This window comes from Diabrotica virgifera, chromosome 8, assembly GCF_917563875.1.
Source record: "Diabrotica virgifera virgifera chromosome 8, PGI_DIABVI_V3a".
In the NCBI taxonomy this organism is placed as follows: Eukaryota; Metazoa; Arthropoda; class Insecta; order Coleoptera; family Chrysomelidae; genus Diabrotica; species Diabrotica virgifera.
Genome location: NC_065450.1, coordinates 182,497,785 through 182,522,506, shown reverse-complemented (window position 1 = coordinate 182,522,506; position 24,722 = coordinate 182,497,785). Strand labels below are relative to the sequence as shown.

Below are 24,722 nucleotides of genomic sequence, written 5' to 3'. Positions count from 1 at the left end.
TGTTTCGGGATTTTTTTCCAAAATCGTCCATTCTCGAAAAAATGAATTTATTCCAACCTTTACGTGCTCACTGTATAATTATGTATATCTGAAAGGTAACTAGCATGCGGCTTGATGGCCTTGTTGGTAGAGCATTGGACCAGAGATAAAAAAATCGCGAGATTGCGGGTTCAAATCCCGGACGATTAATATTTTTTTCTTTTTTTTTAATATTTGGCATTGTTAAGTTTGGTTCATTTTTGGTAATTATTGTTAATTTTTTGTATTGTAACTGTTAAGTAGGTATATTTATTTCGTTGAAATTATATTATAATGGAAGTATAACTTCTTACGTGCGTACAAAGTACACACACATTCTTTTTTTTTTATTAAAATAACAAAATTAATTTTCAAATTTCTTTAATTTTAAGAACAGGAAATGATAACAATAAGAATTATAATTACATATTAAACAATTTTTAAATATAAATTTTATTTATTGTTAATAAAAATTAAAATTTCTGGTGCCACTGTATTTCTATTAAGGGGATGGGTACGTAGTTTCGGCTCTAATGCTATTTAAATGGGATTCATTTTTTTCAAATCCTGAGAAAACTAATAAATATTTTTGAAAAATTTGAACGCAGAATGAAAGATTACGTTCTTACCGAGGGCCAAGAGTCCCTGAAATTTTCTGTAATGTTTATTTTAATAAGTTACAGGGATGAAAAACTGAAAAACTAAGGGAAATTGTAGTGTGATTTTTAATTTCAAATATCTCGTTCAATAAAAACTTTTTGTTTATTCTAAAGGACTTTTGGCCTTCGATAATAATTTAGTATTTCATAGTGAATTTAAATTTTTTTAAAATATTTATTAGTTTTTTCAGGATTTATAAAAAATTTACACAATGTCCGTGGTGATATTTTCCAAATCGAACATTCGCTATCTTTGTCATACAACGCACTGAGTCAAATAGAATATTATGACAAGACAGTATTAACAGTTTTAAATATTTGACATGGCATCGGGAATATTTTGAGTGGTTGATTATATAATATTGATAGTGTATTTGATAAATAATTGATTGAAGACGTGAACTCAATAAAAATTAAATTGTTTGTTGTTTATGGACGATCCAAGCAGAGGATTGACCAGGATATATTCTGTGATAACAATAACATTAAAATAACCATAACGATAACAACATATTATTAAAAAATAATTTTAACACTTTTCCTCTTTTCTCGATTGTGTATTAGTTTTTGTTGTACAGTATGTAAATTATTACAATCACTGAATACATAATTAGTTAAAAAATTGTCATGGTTATTAACTGAATTAATAATTTGCAATTATACAAGTAACAGTTATTCAAGAACATTCAAATCTCTTTAAAGTTAATGATGACTTTGTCAAATAGTAATGTTTACATATCGATACCAGTGAGAATTTTAGTACAGGTAATTTGCCGAATAAAGACAGAAAAAGTAGGGATGGCCGCAAAATATTTGCGAATTATTTACAGATGGCCGTAAACAATAATTAATACATTTAAAAAAGTTTTTACCATTATTCAATTATATTTAAGGGCCCGAAAATTGGGTTGTGTCTCGGGCCTGATTTGAAGTAAAATAGGCTCTGACTCCCTGTACTTTACTTTCCAATACGATTCGAAGTAATTCATATCTTTCACATCTCGAAACACTACCCACGTATGGTTTTTTTGCTTTCCTTGATTGTTCTTAGTAATTCTTTTTGTTTACTCATTTTTACCAAAAACTCAATAACAATTGAACTGTCGACTTCCTCTTTATATAGTATTGTGTATCAATCTATCAATCAAAGCTAGAATAAAAATTTTATTTTTTAATGTAACGCGGGCACATAAATTTGATACACCCTGTATATTGATTTGTAAATATTTATTAGAAGTTAGCTGTCACGCAAGGTGGCTTCTCCTTAATGAATCTTTCCATGAAGAATATTAAAAACATTTGTAAATAAAAGTGAAGTGAAACTTATTTAGGATTATTATTTTAAGTATGAGTGGGTGTTTCGAATGAAAAAAAGAATGGGGGAAGAAATGTCTCTGATTGGTTTGGCAATTTGGAGTGGGAAGGAGAGAAGGTTGAATTTTCAGATAGTTTTGGAAAGAGGGATGATTGTGTTACCGGCAGCCGAGAGGAGCAGTCAAAAGTTTTCGTGAGTAGTTCAGAAGCAAGTACTAGTGGTTGTGTTTGATAAGTGAGAGTAGCTGAAAAGTGGAACAAGAGACAAATCAAATCGAGAAGAAATACCTCTTTGATTCTGTAAAGTCCAAGAGAGTAAGTTAAAAGAATTATCGTTATTAAAATTATTTGTGACACCAAGTAAAAAAGATACTTGGGTCTCAGGAGATTATTGGTGAGAGAAAGAGAGGAGAGAGATTTGGACTTTATTGAACGAGTCTTGGTTAAAGGAAGCCTGGCTTGTGTTTTGGAGAAATAGTTGCTGGTATCCTGCTGGATTGTTTGCTGAGAACGGAGAGGGCTTTGATTGGTAGCCTAACATAATCAACAAGGAGGAGCTGTTTGGGTCAAGAGGAGACATCATTGTGTGTGAATCAAAAAGGTCAGTCAATAACCTATGTGATAGTTTTTTTTATAATCAGAAGTTAATTTTTTTACGTAAAAGCATATGAATTTAAGATTCCAATATTTCAAAAATTTAATAGGAAGTATAAGTAATTTTACAAATACCAAATTTGTTTGTTTAGCTGGGTATACTAATGGTATCAAGAACAAAGCGATAAATATTTGTTTGAATTAGATTAATTTATATGGTAAAATTTCTTTTGGACAGTTATGCCCACAGAATTTAATTGATAAATTTACAGAGCATTGCTTTTGATAATAAAGGTATTTGTATGTGTTTATTTATGTTATTTCTCTTTATTTCCTGTTCCTATTTTTATCCCGATAAGGATCAACTAAGAGATACTGAAACCACGAGAAAGGATAAGTATAATCTAATTTAATTATTTTTTTATGACAAAAAGGCACCCTGAGGATTTTTATTAATTTTTATGTATGATTTGCGACAATTAAATAATTAATCAAATAAATAATAATTAATAAAAAAGTAATAGAAAGCAGATCATAACAATAGTTTATGACGTTCGAAAGCTAAAACATATCTAAATATTTCGATTACATCCAGAACACTCTAGATTCTTCTACTTTTCCAACAAGGGACCTTTTCTATATTGAATAAATCTTACGACACTATCCTAACTGTTTGATGATAAAAAGTCAAACGAGTAATTGGAAAACAGTTGTTGCAATTCATGTTGAAAAACTGAAATATGTCAAAATAACGATTCTAATTGAATTACCCGTACATTTATTCGAAATACATTTTTCAAATCACTCTATACAGTGGATATGAATTTGGTACAAAAATAATATTATGGCGTATATCACTCTTATGCCAGATTTTACGATGTTGGTGTCACAATTTATGTTCTACTCCGTCGATATATTTCAAAACATATAAAGTTATAAAATATTAAAACGTTAGTATTTTAATGGGTTGTTGTGACAAATCCATCCTCACCCTCACCAAGTGGCCGCTGATTCTTCATTTCCTTTAATCTTGCTCTTACTTCTGAAAATCATGGATAAAATTACTTCAGATCTTCCAAGAAGTATTTATAAAACGCTCTAGTTATTTTCAGATATCCTGTTAGTATCGGCGGTCTGGAATAAGAATGACCTAACTGCAAAAAGGCAAATTTCTCAGGAGAGCAAAAAAAAACGATTTTTAAATATTTAAAATAGGGATTAAATGAGAAGTAATCTTTCAGGAGCAACGACATGGCGTTTATTTTAACAATGATGGTTTTTATTTTTATTCCTATTGGTCCGAATTTCCTTATCTTAATTTAATCCTCCCATTTTCAACCCATTTTGCAGTTTCGTCATTCTTCATCTAAAAATATTTAAATATTTAAAGTAGTCATGAAATAAAGAGAAACCGCCCGGAGCATCGGTATTGCGTTTTTTCTTACAATGACAGCTTTTAGTTTCATCACTATTGGTTCGAATTTCATTATCTTAATTAAACCCTTCATTTTCAACCCTGTCTACAGTTGCGTCATTCTTGATCTTATAATTTTTCTGCACAAAAAAATATTTTTAAATACTTAGTATGCTGTTTATTCTTACAGTTATGACTTTTGTTTTCATCCCTATTGGTCCGAATTTCATTATCTTAATTTAGTTCCCCCATTTTCAACCCTATTTGCAGTTGCGTCATTATTCATCTAAAATAAGGTCTAAAATGGTGCGTATTTCAACAACGATGCAACTACCCTGTAGTGGTTCAGCACATAGTTACAGTTCTGTCGTTTTTGTACCATCTGTAGACAGTATTTTAGAAGTTAATTACGCAATAAACAGGAGTTGACAAAATTTGCAGTTACGTCATTCTTATTTCGGAACGGCGATATGTGGTGGCCTTTCCGTCTTTGTGACATAGCTTGTACAGAGCCTATTTTACTTCAAATCTGGCCCGAGGCACTACATAATTTTCGGGCCCTAACAAAAATTTAATAGTTATAATTATGATAATAACTTTTTTAAATTTATTAATTATTTAATAGAAATATAGTTGTACCAGAAATTTCAATCTTTATTAACAATAAATAAAATTTATATTTAAATAATTAAACATTGTTTAATTGTTTAAAGTGCAAAAACTACCGTGGAATTTCTCTAATATGTACAGCAGCGATTCTCAACCTGTGGGGCGCGCCCCCTAGGGGGGCGCGCATTTAATAATTGGGGGGCGTGAGCATATAAAAAATACACCAACATCATTAACTAATTTACTAAAATCAAATCAAAACAAAATTCTGACAAAATAAAAAATAAAATACACATGATCACTGAATGGGAGTTATAATCATAAAGAGCACTCAATACTAAAAAGTAAGATTTTACTGTTTTTTGTCAAAATTATTGAACGAGCGGGGGGACGCGGTGAAAATAATTATGGAAGATTGGGTCGCAAAGAGTATAAGGTTGAGAAACGCTGATGTACAGCATATAAAGTCCTCACGTAACTATATTATAAACCAGCCAGCAGAGGCTCCAACCAATAGCAGAAAATATTATTGGAGACTGGAGAGTATCAGACGAGCTTCAGACGGAGAAGATCGACAATGGGTCAAATATTTACAGTCAAGCAGGTCTTGATCAAATCATGGGAACACGACATTGATGTTCACAACGTGTTTGTAGACTTCAAACAGGCATACGACTCAGTCAAAAGGAAGAGACTATACTATATATTGGCTGAATTGGCAATACCACACAACCTAATTAGACTCATTAAAGCCACAATCAATGAAATTCAGACACGTGTACGAGTACAAAAACATCGGACAGACTTTTTCAAAATCTCGGAGAGATTGAAGCAGGGAGATGGGCTAGCCCCAACATATTAATATTATGAGGAGAACATCAATAGGAGCACAGGAAACATACGCAGAATTAAAAACGCAAACGAAAAGGCTAGGTCTGGAAATTAACACAGAAAAACCAAAAATTATGATACAGACGAGAAGAAATATAGTCCCACAAAACAGTATACGTGAAGATGACATTGAAACGGTTGGAAAGTTTACATACCTGGGAGTAGAAATATATGCCGACGAATTAGAAGATAGAGAAATACGGTGAGAAAAACGCAGGCAAACAGAGCTTATATTGCCTCTCCCATATATTTCTAAAATATATCTAAAAGTGTTCACCGAAATACAAAGATGAGAATCTATAAAACCTTAATTCGACCAATAGCATGCTATGAAAGTGAAGCATGGGTCCTGAAAGAAACAACCAAAAACAAACTCGAGACATTCAAAAGGAAAATACTGAGGAGAATACTAGGACCTGTGAGGGAAAACGGAATCTTCTTCGATACAACAACGAGCTTTATCAACTTTATATGGAAACACTCATGTCAGATTTCATTAGAATAAAAATATTGCAATGGGCCGGACATGTGATAAGAATGAGAGAGGATAGGCTACCAAAAATAGCAATGAACGCTAGGATGCAGGGAAAGAGACCGGTTGGAAAGCCAAGAAAGCGCTGGGCTGGGAAGACACAACTAAGCAGCGATGCACAAGAATTTTTAGGAATTCGTGTATGGAGACGAGCAGCCACAGATAAACAAGGGTGTAGGCAAAAATAAGGGAGCCCAAGGCTAAATTTGGGCTGTAGTGCCGTAGAAGAAGAACAAGGATGGGAGGACGAACTTCCTTTTTGTGCACTGTTTTGAGGTGTAAAATATGATAATATTGCATCTTTTTGTGTCTGCCCTTGCTGTTCTCTTTTTTTTTCGTTCTGCTTACTACAAGCTCCCGCATTTCATATAGTCGCCAATATACAGAGTGGGCCAAATAAAAGTATCCACCTAGATATTTGGCAGTATACAGGGTGCGCCAAACCTCTGGTTTTCTTTGATTACGGCTAAACTATGAGATATACAAAAAAATGTTTTTAACAAAACTAATGTGTATCAAAGAGGTCTATATTCTAAAATTATTTTTGATTATACAGGGTAGTCAGAACGACGGTATGAACTAAAGTTTTATTTTTTTAAATGGAACACCCTGTATATTAAATCATTTTTGAATATATTATTTAAAAATATGAAAAATTTGTATACGGTCTTATAGGCCTAAAGTTAATAATTTTCGAAATATTTACATTTTTATTGAAAAAAATGGTAATATTTATAGGGTTTTGGATTATGTTTCCAAGGAAATAAAAATTTAAGTCCTAGGTCAAAATTTTTAAAATATAGTGTTATTTTTAAATAATTTAATATTTTTTACTTTTAGCCATAAAATATACAGTGTGATCACTATTTGAAAATACAAAATTTTCTCATTTTTTTAAATGGGACACCCTGTATATTAGCTTTGCATTTTGTAGTAAATATTACAACCTTTCTTTTGATATAAGGTTGTATGTACCTAGCATGTTTCGTTTTGTAGATATTTTAAAAAAACTATAGATTTTACGTTTTTGCGGATTTTTTATTTAAAAATTTTTTTGCAAAAAAAATAATTATAATCTGGATTTAGAAACATACACTAAAATAAAAAATATGAAAATAAAAACGTAATTAAAGATTAAAATAAATCGTATGCTAGTACAATTCAATTGAATTTAATAACTTTAAATTATTTTACAAAAATATTTTACCATATTAATGAATGCATAAATTAGTTACTAAATTAAATTAACAACCAAATTTTAAATCAACCGTAGTAATTTTTCTACTACAGCAACTTTCCTGTACCAAATTGATTGTTGGTTAAATTGTATTTAGTTAAACTTTTAATTTACCTTTTATATTTACTTACATACCTACATCTTCAGAATATAAAAATTATTATAAAGTATGCTTTGAAACAAATGAATGTTAAATGTATCAGCCAAATTATTTATTAATATAAATAGTATTTACTGGTGTCACAAAAGCTGGTAATACTTTTGAAGTTGAAATTTTTGTGAAAATTTTTTATATTTTAAATTTTAATTTTTTAACCGAAAAATTTTTGGATATGACATTTGTTTTGGGCGAAACCATTATTTATTTATGAGACCATCTTTTATTATTATTATTACCAGCTTTTGTGACACGAGTAGGTACATAGATACTATTTACTTCTTAATATACTTCCATAACGTTCATTTGTTTCAAAGCATACTTTATACGTTCTCAAGATGTCGGTAAATTAAAAAGTTATTAACTGATCTTACTCGTAAATACAATATAACTAACAATTAATTTGGTACAGGAAAGTTGCTGTGGTAGAAGAATTACTACGGTTGATTTAAAATTTGGTTGTTTATTTAATTTAGTAACTAATTTATGCATTCATTAATATGGTAAAATATTTTTTGTAAAATAATTTAAAGTTATTAAATTCAATTGAATTGTACTAGCATACGATTTATTTTAATCTTTAATTCCGTTTTTATTTTCATATTTTATATTTTAGTGTACGTTTCTAAAACCAGATTATAATTATTTTTTTTGCAACAAAATTTTTAAATAAAAAATCCGCAAAAACGTAAAATCTATAGTTTTTTTAAAATATCTACAAAACCAAACATGCTAGGTACATACAACCTTATACCAGAAGAAAGGTTGTAATATTTACTACAAAACGCAAAACTAACATACAGGGTGTCCCATTAAAAAAAATGAGAAAATTTTGTATTTGCAAATTGTGATCACACTGTATATTTTATGGCTAAAAGTAAAAAATATTAAATTATTTAAAAATAACACTATATTCTGAAAACTTTGACCTATCACCTAAATTTTTATTTCCTTGGAAACATAATCCACAACCCTATAAATATTACCATTTTGCTCAATAAAAATGTAAATATTTCGAAAATTATTAACTTCAGGCCAATAAGAACTTATACAAATTTTTCATATTTTTAAATAATATATTCAAAAATGATTTAATATACAGGGTGTTCCATTTAAAAAAATAAAACTTTGGTTCATACCGTCGTTCTGACTCACCCTGTATAATTAAAAATAATTTTAAATTATAGACCTCTTTGATACACATTAGTTTTGTTATAAACATTTTTTTGTATATCTCATAGTTTAGCCGTAATCAAAGAAAACCAGAGGTTTGGCGCACCCTGTATATTGGATTTTAAGAAAATAAAAAAACAGGTCAATTTTTGATCTAAGGGGGACACATTTTTACGGTACAAACATTTGTCATTTGTCACCTCCCTCCCTTCCACTTCCCCCACCCCTTATTTTTAAATAGGGAATAGGAGTCGTGTGCTAGCTCATTTGAAAGGGTATTCAATTCTCTATTCAGTAATATCAACATCGACTTAAAAATGTATTCAGGGTGTCCAAGAAAAATTATTTTTAATTAAATTAATTGACACAAAAAGAAGAATGTATGTAACAGAAAACAGAAAAAAATGTTTTTTGATAAACAGACACTGCTTTTCGCTTAATTTCAATGTTCGAGCTTCCACCCATCTGCCTCTTGGTAGATTGAATATTGAATTTAAGCAACAAACATTATTTATTTATCAAATAAACATTTTTTTCTGTTTTCTATTAGCAGTAGAATGTATTCTGAGTTAAATAAATTACATACATTCTTCTTTTTGTGTCAATTAATTTAATTTAAAATAATTTTTCTTGAACACCCTGTATAAATTTTTATGTCAATGTTGATATTACTAAATAGAGAATTGAATACCCTTTCAAATGAGCTAGCACACGACCCCTATTCCCTATTTAAAAATAAGGGCGGGGGGAGTGGAAGGAAGGGAGTTGACAAATGACAGATGTTTGTACCGTAAAAATATGTCCCCCTTAAATCAAAAGTTGACCTGTTTTTTTATTTTCTTAAAATCTAATAAATACTGCCGAATATCGGGGTGGATACTTTTATTTGGCCCAATCTGTGTTTAAAATATTGCGGATATACAATTGCACATTAATAAAGCTTATACGAATAAACCTTTTAGTGCAAGCTAGGGAATAAATTTAAATCTTCAATTTATTCTTGAAACTAGTTTTAGACTCGACCAGCAAGGGAAAACTTAAAGAAACCACTTGGGAAGTCCCTTAATTAAAACAAAAATTTCATTTTAGTTTTTTTAGCAATTTAATTGAGATGGCAACCAGGAATCAATAATTCTAATTAAAATTGGAATATGATATAAAAATTGGGGTTTGAAGATATTGTTTCCACAAATTATGTAATACAGCCTTACAGAAATTCACAATTTAGAACCATAGTACGTTTATTTCTAAAATAAATTTAATTTCTAGTAAATTTCATTGGCGAATCTGAAAATACTAGCTGAGATTTAGTAGTTCTTATTAGCTGGTGACGTCTCAACGTAACTGTTTAGATTGGTGGATATAAAAAGCAGGTTATATAGACAGTGCCTGCTGAAATTGTAACTATATACAGGGTGTCCCGAATAGATTGGTCATAAATTATACCAGACATTCTGGAGTCAAAAATAGTTCGATTAAACCTAACTTACCTTAGTAGTATGGTATAGTTAGACCCAAACCCAGACATCCAAAGTGAAAGTTATCCTCCAACACCAAATTGTTCTATATGGTCCACATAATGTTCACAAAAAAGTCACACCATTTTGAACGTCGGGTTTGGGGGGGGGGGAGAGTGGGGAGAAATCTACAAATTCGTACTTTTCTAAGTTTTTCGTCAATATTTCTAAAACTAATCGGTTTAGCATGAACAACCCCCTACACAAAATTGTTCTACATTAAATTTGAAATAAAAAAGGCTCTATGCATAACCCTTCTAAAATGAACGGTTCCAAAGTTACGGAGGTAGTATAGTATAATTGGTCCAAAAAAGGCCTAACCCAGACATCCAAACTAAAAGTTTTCCTTCAATACCAAATTGTTCTATATGGTCCACATATTGTTCAGTAAAAAGTTACACCATTTTGAGCGTCCGATTTGGGGGGGAGATGGGGGAGAAGTCGGTAAATTAGTAGTTTTTTTAGCTTTTTCGTCAATATTTCTAAAACTATGCTTTAGCGGAAGGAATGTTCTATACAAAATGTTCTACACAAAATTTAAAACAAAAAAGGTTCTATGCATAATTGTTATAAAATCAACGGTTCCAGAGTTACAGAGGGTGAAATATGGAGGTTTTCGATACTTTTTATATTTACCGATTTCTCCCCCCTTTCCCCCCCCCAAACCCGACGCTCAAAATGGTGTGACTTTTTTGTGAACATTATGTGGAACATATAGAACAATTTGGTGTTGGAGGATAACTTTCACTTTGGATGTCTGGGTTTTTGGTATAGTTATATATCATAAATGTTGCCCAAAAAACATAAAAAGTATCGAAAACCTCGACTTTTCACCCTCCGTAACTCTGGAATCGTTGATTTTATAACAATTATGTATAGAACATTTTTTGTTTTAAATTTCATGTAGAACATTTTTGTGTATAACATTGTTTACGCTAAAGCATAGTTTTAGAAATATTGACGAAAAACCTAAAAAACTACTAATTTACCGGCTTCTTCTCCATCTCCCTCCCAAACCGGACGCTCAAAATGGTGTAACTTTTTACTGAACAATATGGGGACCATATAGAACATTTTGGTGTTGAAGGAAAACTTTTACTTTGTATGTTTGGGTTAGGCCTTTTTTTGAACCAGTTATAATAATATACTACCTCGGTAACTTTGGAACCATTCATTTTAGAAAGATTATGCAGAGGACTTTTTTTATTTCAAATATAATGTAGAACAATTTTGTATAGAAGGTGGTTCATGCTAAACCGCATAGTTTTAGAAATATTGACGAAAAACGTAAAAAACTACGAATTTACCGATTTCTCCCCCTCTCTCCCCCCCAAACCCGACGCTCAAAATGGTGTGACTTTTTTCTGGACATTGTGTGGACCATATAGAACAATTTGGTGTTGAAGGATAACTTTCACTTTGGATGTCTGGGTTATGCCATCTTTTGGATCAACTATACTATACTATAGTACAAATATGCTCATAAAAAAAGGTACAGACAGCCCTTTGAAGTTATAAAATGAAAATCGATTTTTTTCAACATATCGAAAACTATCAGAGATTTTTTATTGAAAATAGACGTGTATCATTCTCATGGAAGGAGCATCTTAAAACAAAATTATAGTGAGATTTGTCCACCCCATAAAAATTTTATGGGTGTTTTGTTCCCTTAAACCCCCCCCCCCCCCAAACTTTTGTGTACGTTCCAATTAATTGATTATTGTGGTATCATTAGTTAAACACAACGTTTTTAAAAGTTTTTTACTTCTTAGTATTTTTTCTATAAGCGAGTTTTTATCGAGATGCGGCTTCTTCTTTTACAAATTTTATGGGGGTTTTGTTCGTTTAAACCCCCCAAATGTTTGTGTACGTTCCAATTAAACTATTATTGTGGTACCATTAGTTAAATACGTTATTTTTAAAACTCTTTTGCCTCTTAGTCTTTTTTTGATGTCACCTTTTATCAAGTTGTGGCTCCTTTTTCAAAATATACCCAAAGATGTACATTATAAATAATAAATTTTCAGATTATAATAGGTCTCTATTCGTGGTGTGCAACCTACTTGAAGGGCATACGAGAAACGATCGTGCGCGAATAGCGGAGAAATATTGCAACTTTCTTAAATAATTCATATTGTCAATTGAAATTGCCAAATTGACGTACATTTCGTACCTACTGTCATTGAAGAAGAAAAATTATATATTGCTCCACAATATTGATATGATATGCAATTATTATATAAGTGTAAGTAAATTTAATTAATTGTATTTTGCTTGCAGTTCTGCAATTAAATAACTAATTTTATTTACTACATAAAATTGTTTACTTTTTAATAACATAACCTGAATCTTACTTTGTCTTCTTATTATTTTTTTGGACTATTGACAATTATCCAGTAACCAGGACTAATATAATTGGCCAATATAATTAAAAATGCGAAGAAAGTTGCTAAGCGTAGAAACCAGGTGTCGCTTTGCCGAACTAACCATATTCAAATATGTGTTGGATCCGACAAATATTCAAAATATCTCGATAAACACTGGCTTATCGAAAAAGCACTAAGAGGCAAAAAAGTTTTGAAAACGTCGTGTTTAACTAATGGTACCACAACAATGAATTAGTTGGAACGTACACAAAAGTTTGGGGGGGTTTATGGAACAGAACCCCCATATAATTTTTATGGGGTGGACAAATCTCACTATAATTTTGTTTTAAGATGCTCCTCCTATGAGCATAATACATTTTCGCCTACAGTGCCTATTTGTTTCCACTGCTAGCGACCATTAGAACTGTTATTCCCAATAAAGGTAGTAAATTAGGATTAGTCGGGTCTCTAATTTTTTAGTGTCCCATCTGTATACTGTTTCCTAAGTCTCCCACGAGAAAAACAAAATCAATTGAAATACTAAATTTCAGTGGTCTGAGTACAGCACAGTCGTAAAATTATAAGTTTTAGAGTGGAAACGAAACGAAAGCTCAATTACCAACAGGAAAGCTGGAACTGTTAACGCTCGTAATAAAATACAAGCTGATTTACGACGATGAGCTATTTTATTTTTATTGTAATTGATCAAAAAGGTAGTTTGAAATTTAGAAGCGAATGTTTTATTTTCACTTTTATTGCTGACATTACAACGGAACAGTGTAACACGAATCTTCACACTTTTTTAATACTCAATTACTTCTATATGGATTTCAATCATACATTGAATAATCATAAAATATACTTTTTAACAAGAAATACAAGTATTTTTCTGCATTTCTGATTGTTTCAGACCGATAAATCACTGTAAAGACATGGAGTGATATCCGGCAATATGTCTGATGAGTCATGTTTTGAAGATCTTCTTACGAGTATAGTAAAACCGCAAAAATTATCTGCAACCGCGAAAAGAAGACATGGCAGGCTTTTGTTAAGCGGTGACCTTAAGGATTTCAGTTAAATCTGTTATACTATAATATATGGCAGAATATACACGATATTATATACTTTCACCGGACACGCCCACAAGACGAAACAGCATTTGGAGACTAAATTTGGAGACAACACTCTTGATCAGAGCATAATACCAAACGGTGTCGATGAGTTGAACAAACAAATAGTTGATACACTTAAACAACCACAAGCACGTTTTTGCCCAAAGACCAAACGAGACGAAAAGATCTCTCTAGAAACACAACTCAAAATAACAGAAAGAAGACAGTTACAAAGTAAAAGGGACATTGACCCACAAAATAATTAGGGCACTCGATAAAGACATATCGAAAGCTGTGAAAAGTGGCATTAGCAAATTTAAACTTGAAAAAATCGTACAAACTATAGATCAAAACGAGAGCATGAAGCTAATGAAAAAAGGCGACAAGTGGAAAATAAATTTTCCAGCTTAGGGCTAAAAAGGGTGAGGTAACAACAGAAATACAGAAAATACTAGGAATAGTCGAAGAGTTCTACACTATATCCTACACAAACCAAACTAACCATACCATAAATCAAGACGATAGACAATAGGTACAAAACCAGGATCTGAGGATATTCCAGAAATTACTCGAGATGAGATACAACATGCACTCAAAAAAATATAACACAACAAGGCTCCAGGAGATGATGGAATAGTTAGAGAAGCTATAAAGCTTGGCGGAACTTCTCTTCTGAAAAAAATACGAGACCCCTTTACGTTCTGCTTGTAGTCACAAAATTTTTATAGCTTGGAATATCTCCATTACAGTTCTTCTGCTTAAAAAGGGTGACAACATAAACCTAGATAATTACAGGCCAATTTTCTCATCATCATCATCAGTGGCTCGACAACCCTTTTTGGGTCCTGGATTGTTCTAGGATTTTTCGCCATTCTGTTCTGTTCCTTGCTTTGTTCTTCCAGTAGGTAATCTCAAGTGTTTTCAGATATTGTTCCACTTGTTCCATGTATCTAAGTTTGGGTCTTCCCTTTGACCTTCTCCCTACTGGTGTTTGCTTCATTATGTGTTTTAGTGTTTCGGTCTCCAACATTCATTCAACATGGCCCATACAGCGCAGACGTCCGATCTTTATGGATGTTATGACGTCGGGTTCGTTGTATGCTGCGTATAGTTCAAAATTATATCTTCTGCGCCATACGTCATTTTCTTTCACCCCCTTATATATGTGACTAAGGATTTTTCGTTCAAACGTAACTAATAAGTTCTCATCGCTTTTCGTCAGTGTCCATGTCTCTGATCCATATATAAGGACCGGTTTTATCAGTGTTTTGTATATTTTGCATTTGGTTTTTCTCGTGATGTTGTTAGATCTTAGATGTTTAATTTTCTATGCCAATTTTCTACTCAACCATTTATACAAACTGTACAGCAGAATAATAACCACTTGATTGGAAGCAAAACTTGAGTTTTATCAGCCAAGAGAACAGGCTGGTTTTCGCCTTAACTACGGTAGAAATGACCACCTCCAGTGCATAAAAGTCTTGATTGAAAAATCAATTGAATATAATAGACCTCTAATTCTAACGTTTATAGAGTTCCATAATGCGTTTGATATTAACGAACTACCTGCATTTCTAAAGGAATTGGGAGAGTTTCGAATTGAACATAGGTACACCAATATTATAGTAAATATATACAGAAATACTACAACTATAAATCTGCACGGTCCAACCAATAATAATAATAAAAATAATTTATTCAACAATAATAGGTACAATCTTTTTAGATATTTACATATAAAATGAATAAATTAACCCGGAATTAATCCGAGAGGTGTGGATACACCTGTTTCGGTAAATAGAATATAAAATAATAAATAATAACATACTAACGTAAATAACATAAATAGCAATCACAATGCCTATTTTATATAAAAATTAACTTTATTAATAATAAATAAATTAAATTATTTTTTTATTATTATTTATTTATTTATATTTGTTTTTAATTTTAAATATATATCTAATTGTTAATATTAGAATTATATATAATAAAATATTTTAATAGAGAATATAATAATTTTATCCTACTGACTTAAGAAATATAATTAATAATTATTAATTAATAAGATTCATATTAGGAGAGGTATTCGACACGGAGATACTATGTCGCCTAAATTGTCCATTACTATACTTGAACATGCCTTGAAGTCATTGGAATGGGAAAATAAAGGAATAAATACCTATGGTGAAATGCTTCGTTAGCTACGATTCGCAGATGATATTGTTCTGATTTCAGATGACCTAAAAACTGCCAATGATGTGTTGAATGGACTTAGCGATGCAGCACGTAAAGTATGTAGGTCTATTAGTTACCAAAAAAAAAATATGAAGAATTCAGCTCTTTGTAAAAGTGTAATTATTTTTATTATTAATTTTCCTGGTCTTTTTTCATTTTATGTCTCGGTTTTGGGACAGCTGACACATCATTTGTTAATAGACCTGGATCCCGCGTTCAAAAATAAGTTGATTAGTAGCAAGCTGAAAATTTGTTAATAGCTTTACGGTGTCTAGTCGGACAAACTTTGATATACGGGATTACTGGATCAGGGGAAGTTTTAATTTTGGAACAGTTTAAAAATTTGGAACGTCAGATTACGAAAACGTCCCATGTATTTTGTCGGACAGACCATCCAATTGATTTGTTACCTTTTCATTAAATTTTCATGCAACAATCAGACTGCTATTACTAACCAACATGATTCCTGTCGTTTGACATGTTCTTCATGTTCCACTCATTAAAATGCCCAGTTGGTTATAAAAAGCAGTGTTATTTTTGCATGAAAGTTTAATGAAATGGTAACAAATCAATTGGAAGTTCTGTCCGACAAAATACATGGAACTTTTTCGTTGTCTGACGTTCCAAATCTTTAACCTGTTGCACAATTAAAACTTCCACTGTTGCAGTGTTCCCATACATCAAAGTTTTCCGACTAGACACCGTTAAGCTATTAACAAATTTTCAGCTTGCTGTTAATTAACTTTTTTTTGGTACGCGGGATCCAGGTCTATAATAAGCTTTGGAACAACTGACTATATAAAAAAACAGCCATGCCAAAATGCTCTGGCCAAATTTGACGCTACCTCCCGGACTATAATTGAATAAAGATTAAATTTTTGCATAAATGTAAAAAAGACATTAAAAGGAAACCAATAACTGTAAGCGCTTACCTCTTGTATCCTTCTGTGTATGCTAACTTTATGCCACTGATTGTCATCGAAGCGAACTTTGTTAGGCTTTATCTGCATTTCCTGTTTGCCGTTCGAAAGGCCCATTGTCAAGCTAAGAATTCCATCTTTGATTGCGACGTTTAAATAGTCGTTTCCATCACCTGAAAATTATATTAAATTCAGGGTGTAAATTTTTAAATGAGTTACAAATTTTTATTTGTGTTCTATGTAATAAATTAATATCTGCCAATTTTGTTAATTCATTCATTCTTTTATTCATTCATTCATTCATTCATTCATTCATTCATTTAGTCATTCATTCATGCATTTATTCATTCATTCATTCATTCATTCATTCATTCATTCATTCATTCATTCATTCACTTACTCATTCATTCATTCATTCATTCATTCATTCATTCATTCATTCATTCATTCATTCATTCATTCATTCATTCATTCATATATTTTTCTTTAATTTTTTTTCAATATACATACAATAAAAAATCAAAGAAATATTTTTATTTAGTATTAAATAGAGCCTTTTATTGATGAATATATATTTAAAAGTGCCTTAAAAAAGAAAAAAAATATAAACAGTGTCAAGGAAATAGGTCGGCCAGAGATCTTCTAAACTACAGAGTCACCAAATTAGAAGCAAAAGTAACAGTAGGTACCTAAAGCTAGAGCAGAAGCATATAATAATAAAAGAAGAGGATGTCAAAAAGAGATGAAAATAGTTATGTGTATAACAAGGGACCAAAGTGCTCAAAGTTCGCTACGCGTCGAGCAGTAATCATTAAAGGGGGGAAAAAGCACTTTACTCCCTTGTTGTACATATGATTTTTCCACCTTCCTCAAAGAACATGTCATTTTTTTATTTTTAAATAATTTATTTTTGTAACTAACTAACAAGATTTATTAGAGAACTAAAACCACTAAAACTAATAAGTAGGTACAGTAAAACTGTCAACTGTCAAATAAAAGTCAAAACATTAATGTAAACATTGTTAAATAAAAATAACAATTCACTGTTTTTTATCATTCTGCAAAATACAGGGTGTTCCATAAATAAACGTTAAGATGTATAGATATTCTTTTTCTCATGAGCAACTTTCAGTGCGTCACAGTTTTTCGATTTCTTTCTAACGCATTAAATTGTATGTGACAAAAGAAAAGGCACGTCGGTGATTGCAGTCATTTATAACATTTATTCTAGTTGTCGATAGATAGCGCTCTAATCGAAAAAAAAAATATTTACGAATTATATAATATATCTACGAATATAATCTGTACGAGATTCGGTATAGAGAGATATATCGACAAATAAGGTACGAGGTTAAGCGAGCAAAAGAGGACTGGATGGAACAAAGATGTCGTGAAATGGAAGAACTACAAAGAAAACATGACGAGTTTAATATACATAAAAAGCTTAAAGAAATTACCTACACTCAGAGAAAAAGAACTCCTCACTTTATTTGAGAAACTCCAAAGGTAAAATAATTCTCGACTTGGATGAAAAAAAGGAAGAATGGACTAACTATATAAAAGAGCTCTTCCTGGATACGAGGCCACCACTTAACACTAAAAAGTATACGAATACTGGTCCTAGCATTTTAAAAGCGGAAGTAGAGAAAGCCATTAAACAGAGCAAAAATGGGAAACCTCCAGGCCCTGACCAAGTACCATCAGACTGGCTCAAACTTCTGGATGACGACAATGTCTCACAACTAACAAACATTTATAACCCATTTATACCCATTATAACCCATTTTATACGAGATTGGAATGATGCCACAGATATGGTTAGAGTCTACATTTATTCCACTCCCAAAAAAACCTAATACATTATCATGTAAAGACTTTAGACTAATTAGTCTCATGAGCCACTCTCTCAAGCTACTTCTTAAGATAATTCTTAATAGAATCAAGCAGAAATGTGAAGAGACAATGGGAAACAAACAATTCGGTTCCAGAGAAGGATTGGGAACAAGGGAAGCTTTGTTCTCAATGTTAATATTACTTAAACGATCATGGGAAGTACAGAAACCAATTTACGTCTGCTTTATAGATTTTGAGAAGGCGTTTGATAGAGTTCAACATGATAGGTTGTTTCAATATCTAGAAATGATTGGAATAGATGATAAAGATCTGAGACTTTTACAACATCTATATTGGAATCAAGAAGCTTCTATTCTGGTAGACGGCAAAGAAACAGACAAAATTTGCATTCAAAGAGGTGTCAGACAGGGTTGTGTGTTATCCCCAACTTTGTTTAACGTATACTCAGAAATAATTTTTAATGAAGCCTTGGAAGGACAATGTGGAGTTCGAATCGGGGGTGAAACTATTAACAACATCAGATATGCAGACGACACCGCGATCATGGCTGAAAACATCGAAGATCTTCAATTCCTTATAGATCGAGTCACTAGAGAATGCTCCAATAACGGACTTAACATAAATGCAACAAAGACAAAGTTACTTGTGGTTAGTAAACAAGACATCGGCCCTATGCAACTTATTGTCAGTGATGAATCAATAACAAAAGTTAACCATTTTAAATACCTAGGATGTTGGATAAACGAGACACTAAATCCGGATGAAGAAATTAAAACTCGTATAGAAATTGCAAGAGGAGCATTTATGAAACTTAGATCTATTCTGAGCAACTCTCAGCTGAACTTACAACTAAGAATCAAGTTTCTAAAATGTTATGTGTATCCTATATTACTATATGGATGTGAAACCTGGATCATGAAGGTTAACATGATGAACAAATTAGAAGCCTTTGAGATGTGGTCATATCGTAGAATGCTCAGAATATCTTGGGTTCAACGCATTTCTAACAGAGAAGTTTTAAACAGAGTAGGTCAAGGCGAAGGTGACTTAATGAAGATGATAAAAAAGAGAAAACTTGAATATCTGGGGCATATAATGAGAGGTAGCAGATACAGGATGCTGCAGTTAATACTGGAATAATGGAAAGATCGACGGAAAAAGAGGAATTGGTCGAAAGAAATATTCATGGCTCCGAAACCTTCGTCAATGGACTGGCTTATCGGCAGATCAATTGTTACATGCCGCACAAGATCGAGAACGATATCGGCAAATTGTTATGGAAGCTACCCACGCCTAAAAATTTGGGCACGGTACTTAAAGAAGAAGAATCTGTACAATGTATAAGACTATACAAATCAAATAAAATACCATTTTATAAATGCAATAAACACATTTGATTTGTTTTTATGCCAAATTGCAAATAAAATGTGACAACTGTCAGATTTAACTAAAATGTCAGGTTAGAATAAATGCTATAAATGTGTATTATCACGGACTTACCTTTTTTTCTATCATTTGTGACGCACTGAAAAATGCTCATGAAAAGGATCATACTTACGTAATAGAAAATAGAATATAATATAAGGCGTCAATAAGTTATTTCATCGATGACATATCATGACGTCAACTTTAATTTTTACTCCCTAGGTAGTAAAAGTAATTTAAAAAAAATTGGAAAAAATCCTTTGTAAAAGGTATGAAATTTTATTAAAATCCCTTTAAAGGGCTACATCATAAAAAAACGTTTTCGATTTTTATAAAAAATCATCATCAGTGTTAGATCTAAAAATAAGTATAACCGATTTAATGAATATAAAGTTGGTATTTAAATTTTGACTAAGGTTAGAGCAAGGTGGTTATACTTAAAAACTGGATGGTAGCTGAGCCACCAAAGAAAAATATCCGGGTAAAAACCCTTTAAATATAACATAGATTCGTTAAAAGTGCATACTTTAATAAAATGCTCTATGATGGTCACATGGCAACTAGGATAATGCCCTAAGGTAATGTATTGAAATTTCCCAACACGTGGAATCCAAATTGAGTTGTTTACATTCCAATCACTTAATGGCAACTAAATGCGAAATGAGTGATGTTTCTGAAAGATGTCAAAAGACAAACGGACAACGTGACGTAGAAGTTACCCTGTATTACCACAGCCAACTAATTGTAATAAAAGATTTTTTAAAAATTGTCACAGTAGTAAAAAACATCAACAAACTTGTGGCTATAATTACATTTAAGTACCTTGATTATGTGAGATGATTTATACTCTACCTACATCTTACATAATCAAGGTACAAATGTAATTATAGCCACAACTTTGTTGATGTGTGTTATTACTGTAAAAATTAAAAAAAAATCTTTTATTACAATTAGTTGGCTGTGGTAATACAGGGTAATTTCTACGTCACGTTGTCCGTTTGTCTTTTGACACCTTTCAGAAACATCACTCATTTCGGATTTGGTTGCCATTAGGTCATTGGAATGTAAACAACTCAATTTGGATCCCACGTGTTGGGAAAATTCAATACATTACCTTAGGGCATTATCCTAGTTTCCATGTGACCATCATAAGGCATTTTATTAAATTATGCAGTTTTAACGCATCTATGTTATATTTAAAGGGTTTTTACCCGGATATTTTTCTTTGGTGGCTCAGCTAGCATCCAGTTTTTAAGTATAACAAACTTGCTCTAACCTTAGTCAAAATTTAAATACCAACTTTATATTCATTAAACCGGTTATACATATTTTTAGATCTAACACTGATGATGATTTTTTATAAATATCGAAAACGTTTTTTTGTGATGTAGCCCTTTAAGGGGATTTTAATAAAATTTTATACCTTTTACAAACGATTTTTTCCAATTTTTGTGATTGATGGTATACAGCCAACTACAGGAAAAACATTTTCTTTTCCTTGTGGATTTTAAAAGCACTTTGTCCCCATAGGGAGGAAAAGTACGACTTTGCTCCCTACAATGAAGCCAGGAAATATATACTTTGAGTAGAGGTAGGTGGAAAATACCTTTTCCACCTACCGAACACCTTAGGTACTTCCAGGTCTTGTAAACTATCGGCTATTATTATTGTATCATCTGCATATCTGATATTTTTAAGACACCATTTACTCTTATGCCGACTGTTTCATCTTCCAGGTTTCTCGAATTACCCCTTCAGAATAAGCGTTAATTACTAGAGGTGATAGTATGCAGCCTTGCCTGACTCCTCTCTTTATTTAAATTTCTTCAGATGTTTCTTTTTCAATTTTTACTATTGCTTGCCGATTGTAATGGAGGTGTGTTATTAGCCTTAAGTCTCTTTCATCTAGGTTTTATTGTTTAGAATTTCCATGAATCGATAATGTTTTACTTTATCAAACGCTTTATTCTAATCTGAGTCTAGTTTTACTTTATCAAACGCTAAAACAGACGTAAAGAAGACGGTTAACATCCAAACATCTCTTGAATGAAAACGATTGAATGAAATGTCTATTCTGATTCGAATTTGAAGTAACTGCATAGCGTTGCCTTTAGTCTACATAGTGTTAATATTAAATAGTTTGGCACTTTTTGTACAGATGGCATAAACATGCACTTCGACCCATTGAATTGTTTGGCAGCCAACCTGTAACGTCGTGTATTATTTGATGAAGTTTGTGAGTCTTATCTAGTTAGAATATTAGTGATTTATTATTGAAAAAATATCCTAGTTAGTAGGTAAGATATATACTTTTTTCTTTTATTATGCTCTCTTGTTGTTTTTCTTGAATTCATGAGAAAAATGAAAAACATTCTTTGTTGCCATTTTGCTACAGTGCGCACTCAAGAATCGCTGACACAAAATATTTACATCTGATTCTTTATTACAGAATACACCGTCAGAATTATTTGTCGGAAAAGGATCTACAGGAATATTGGGCAAATTTCACTGGCTTGAGTAGTGAAGATGAAAGTGATTTCTCCGACACAGATAGTATTGCAGACCCTGAATTTGAACCTAACTATGGCGACGAATCTGATAAAGAAACGTGCAATGTTGCTAAAGATATGGCAGAGGAGATAGACACAACAGAAAATATGGAAATGCTAGAAAGTGAGCAAATCATCCACGAGAATGAAAGCTTGCCATCTACCGATCTTGGAGCATCCGGTAATGTAGTTGTTCGTTTGGCTCGCATTATTCCATAGCATCAAAATTTCCGTCTTTATCATGATAATTATTATACAGGCGTACCGCTGCTCGTACATAAAGCCAAAAGGGGAATATTATCATTGGGAACAGTTCAAAGGCAACGGATACCATATTGCAAATTACCAACACATACGGATATGAAGAATTTCCTCGTGGTGATAGTCATGAATATACTGCTACGGATGACGGCGTAGATATCTCATCTACAATATGGAAAGATAATAAAAAGTCGTCTTGCTTTCCACTTTTGCAGGTATATCTCCTATATACAAAATATAACGCTTTGATAAGACTGCGAGAAATCTACCGAAGTAGACTGTCCCTTTGTAATTAAAGAATGTAACCGCCATATGGGAGGGGTTGATCTCATGGACAATCATATTGGAAGTTAAAAAATTTCTATAAAAGTAGGAAATTGTACCTCCGGCTATTTTATCACTTTCTTGATTTAACAGTTGCCAATTCCTGGATACTCTATAAAAGAGCGACGGTTGCTAGGAACCCACAGGCAAATCTTTTAACACAAGCGGCTTTTCGCACAGAATTTGCAGAGTGTCTGTGCAAGATGAGGAAACCACAGCAAAAAGAGGGAGACCAAATATATTGGAAGCTGACATCCAAGAAAAGAAAAAGAGAAGACCAGCTCAGTACATTCCCCCCAAAGATATTAGTAGGGACCAATATGGTCACTGGCCGACTATAGAAGATAACAAACAACGGTGTAAATATCCCAATTGTAAGGGATACAAACAGAATGTCAGAGACGTGGTGTGGCAGTGTGTTTCAATAAAAATAATGATTGTTTTTATAATTTTCATGTAAATTAACAATGTAGATTTTATATCCTAACTTGACCTTTTGTATGCACAATGTAGAATTTTGGCAACAAACATGTTATTGTCAAAAACAAGTGTTTAAAATTAAACTTAATTTTTTTTTTTATTATTTTTTCAACATTACTAAGCTTCCACTAAAGGTCTTTTTTGATATTTGACATCAATAAAAAAAATCATGCATTTAAGGGTTAAGGATAATAATGTCTCTCTGGTACCCATAGCATTGCGGGACCCATATTGAGTGTCACTAATATCCAGCTCCAGTTTAGAGTGTATTCTGGCGTAGATAATTTTCAGCACAAATTTTCAAGGTCATTTGCAATCTAATAGATTAAAAATAATTAATTAATTAACAAATATTAAATTAAAAATTATTATTTATCCTAAATTTTATAATCTGCTTCTGCAATATGAAAACTGCGTATTTGCAACAATATTAACAATGTACGTAAGCGACAGCATACATCAGTTCCTAGAGGATCCGATATGGGGTCGATTTGCACCCATCTGTTTATAGTCCAGGGTAATAAGGATTTTCTCAGGACACTCAAAGATCCAGGTAGCTGACTACTTTTTTAGTCATTGAAGACCTATAGGAAGAAAACTTACCTGTTTCCTGCCTAGAGTTCGTGTCCGTCTTTTAATTATTAACAATTTATTGCAAAAATCGCGATTTTTTCGATTTTTTGCACCCTATTCAAAAGCTAAACAATTGACATAAAACTACAAAATTTAATTTTTTAGAACATTGAAAAACCTTAAATACCGATTTTTTAAAGTTAAAAGTTAATTTGTTGCTCCGAAAATTGCAAAATAAATGAAAATCAATATTTGTTAATAACTTTTACTAAATTTAACTTAGAATTTTAGGGTTTCACCCAAAGTTGGTTATTTTGGTACTTAACAAACCCTCAAAATTTGAGACCGATCCATTAATTAGTTTAAAAGTTATTCTATTTGTTTATCCTAGAGATATTTATTTTGCAATAACATAAGACAGAAAGTAATGAACATTGGGCAATTCTGAGTATGCCAAACGAAAGTAGAAGACTGATAGTATCAAAATGTATTAAAAAAGATAAAA

At 31.8% G+C, this 24,722-nt stretch overlaps 1 protein-coding gene across 1 annotated transcript in view; it reads right to left on the bottom strand.

Annotated features, from left to right (window-relative positions):
* The window catches only part of LOC126890321 (neurexin-1-like), a 758,564-nt gene that overhangs the window by 447,854 nt on the left and 285,988 nt on the right, over positions 1–24,722 (bottom strand). The window contains exon 4 of the mRNA XM_050659185.1: positions 16,764–16,924. Coding sequence (XP_050515142.1) covers positions 16,764–16,924 — 161 coding nt within the window. The remainder of the gene's footprint in view (positions 1–16,763; positions 16,925–24,722) is intronic.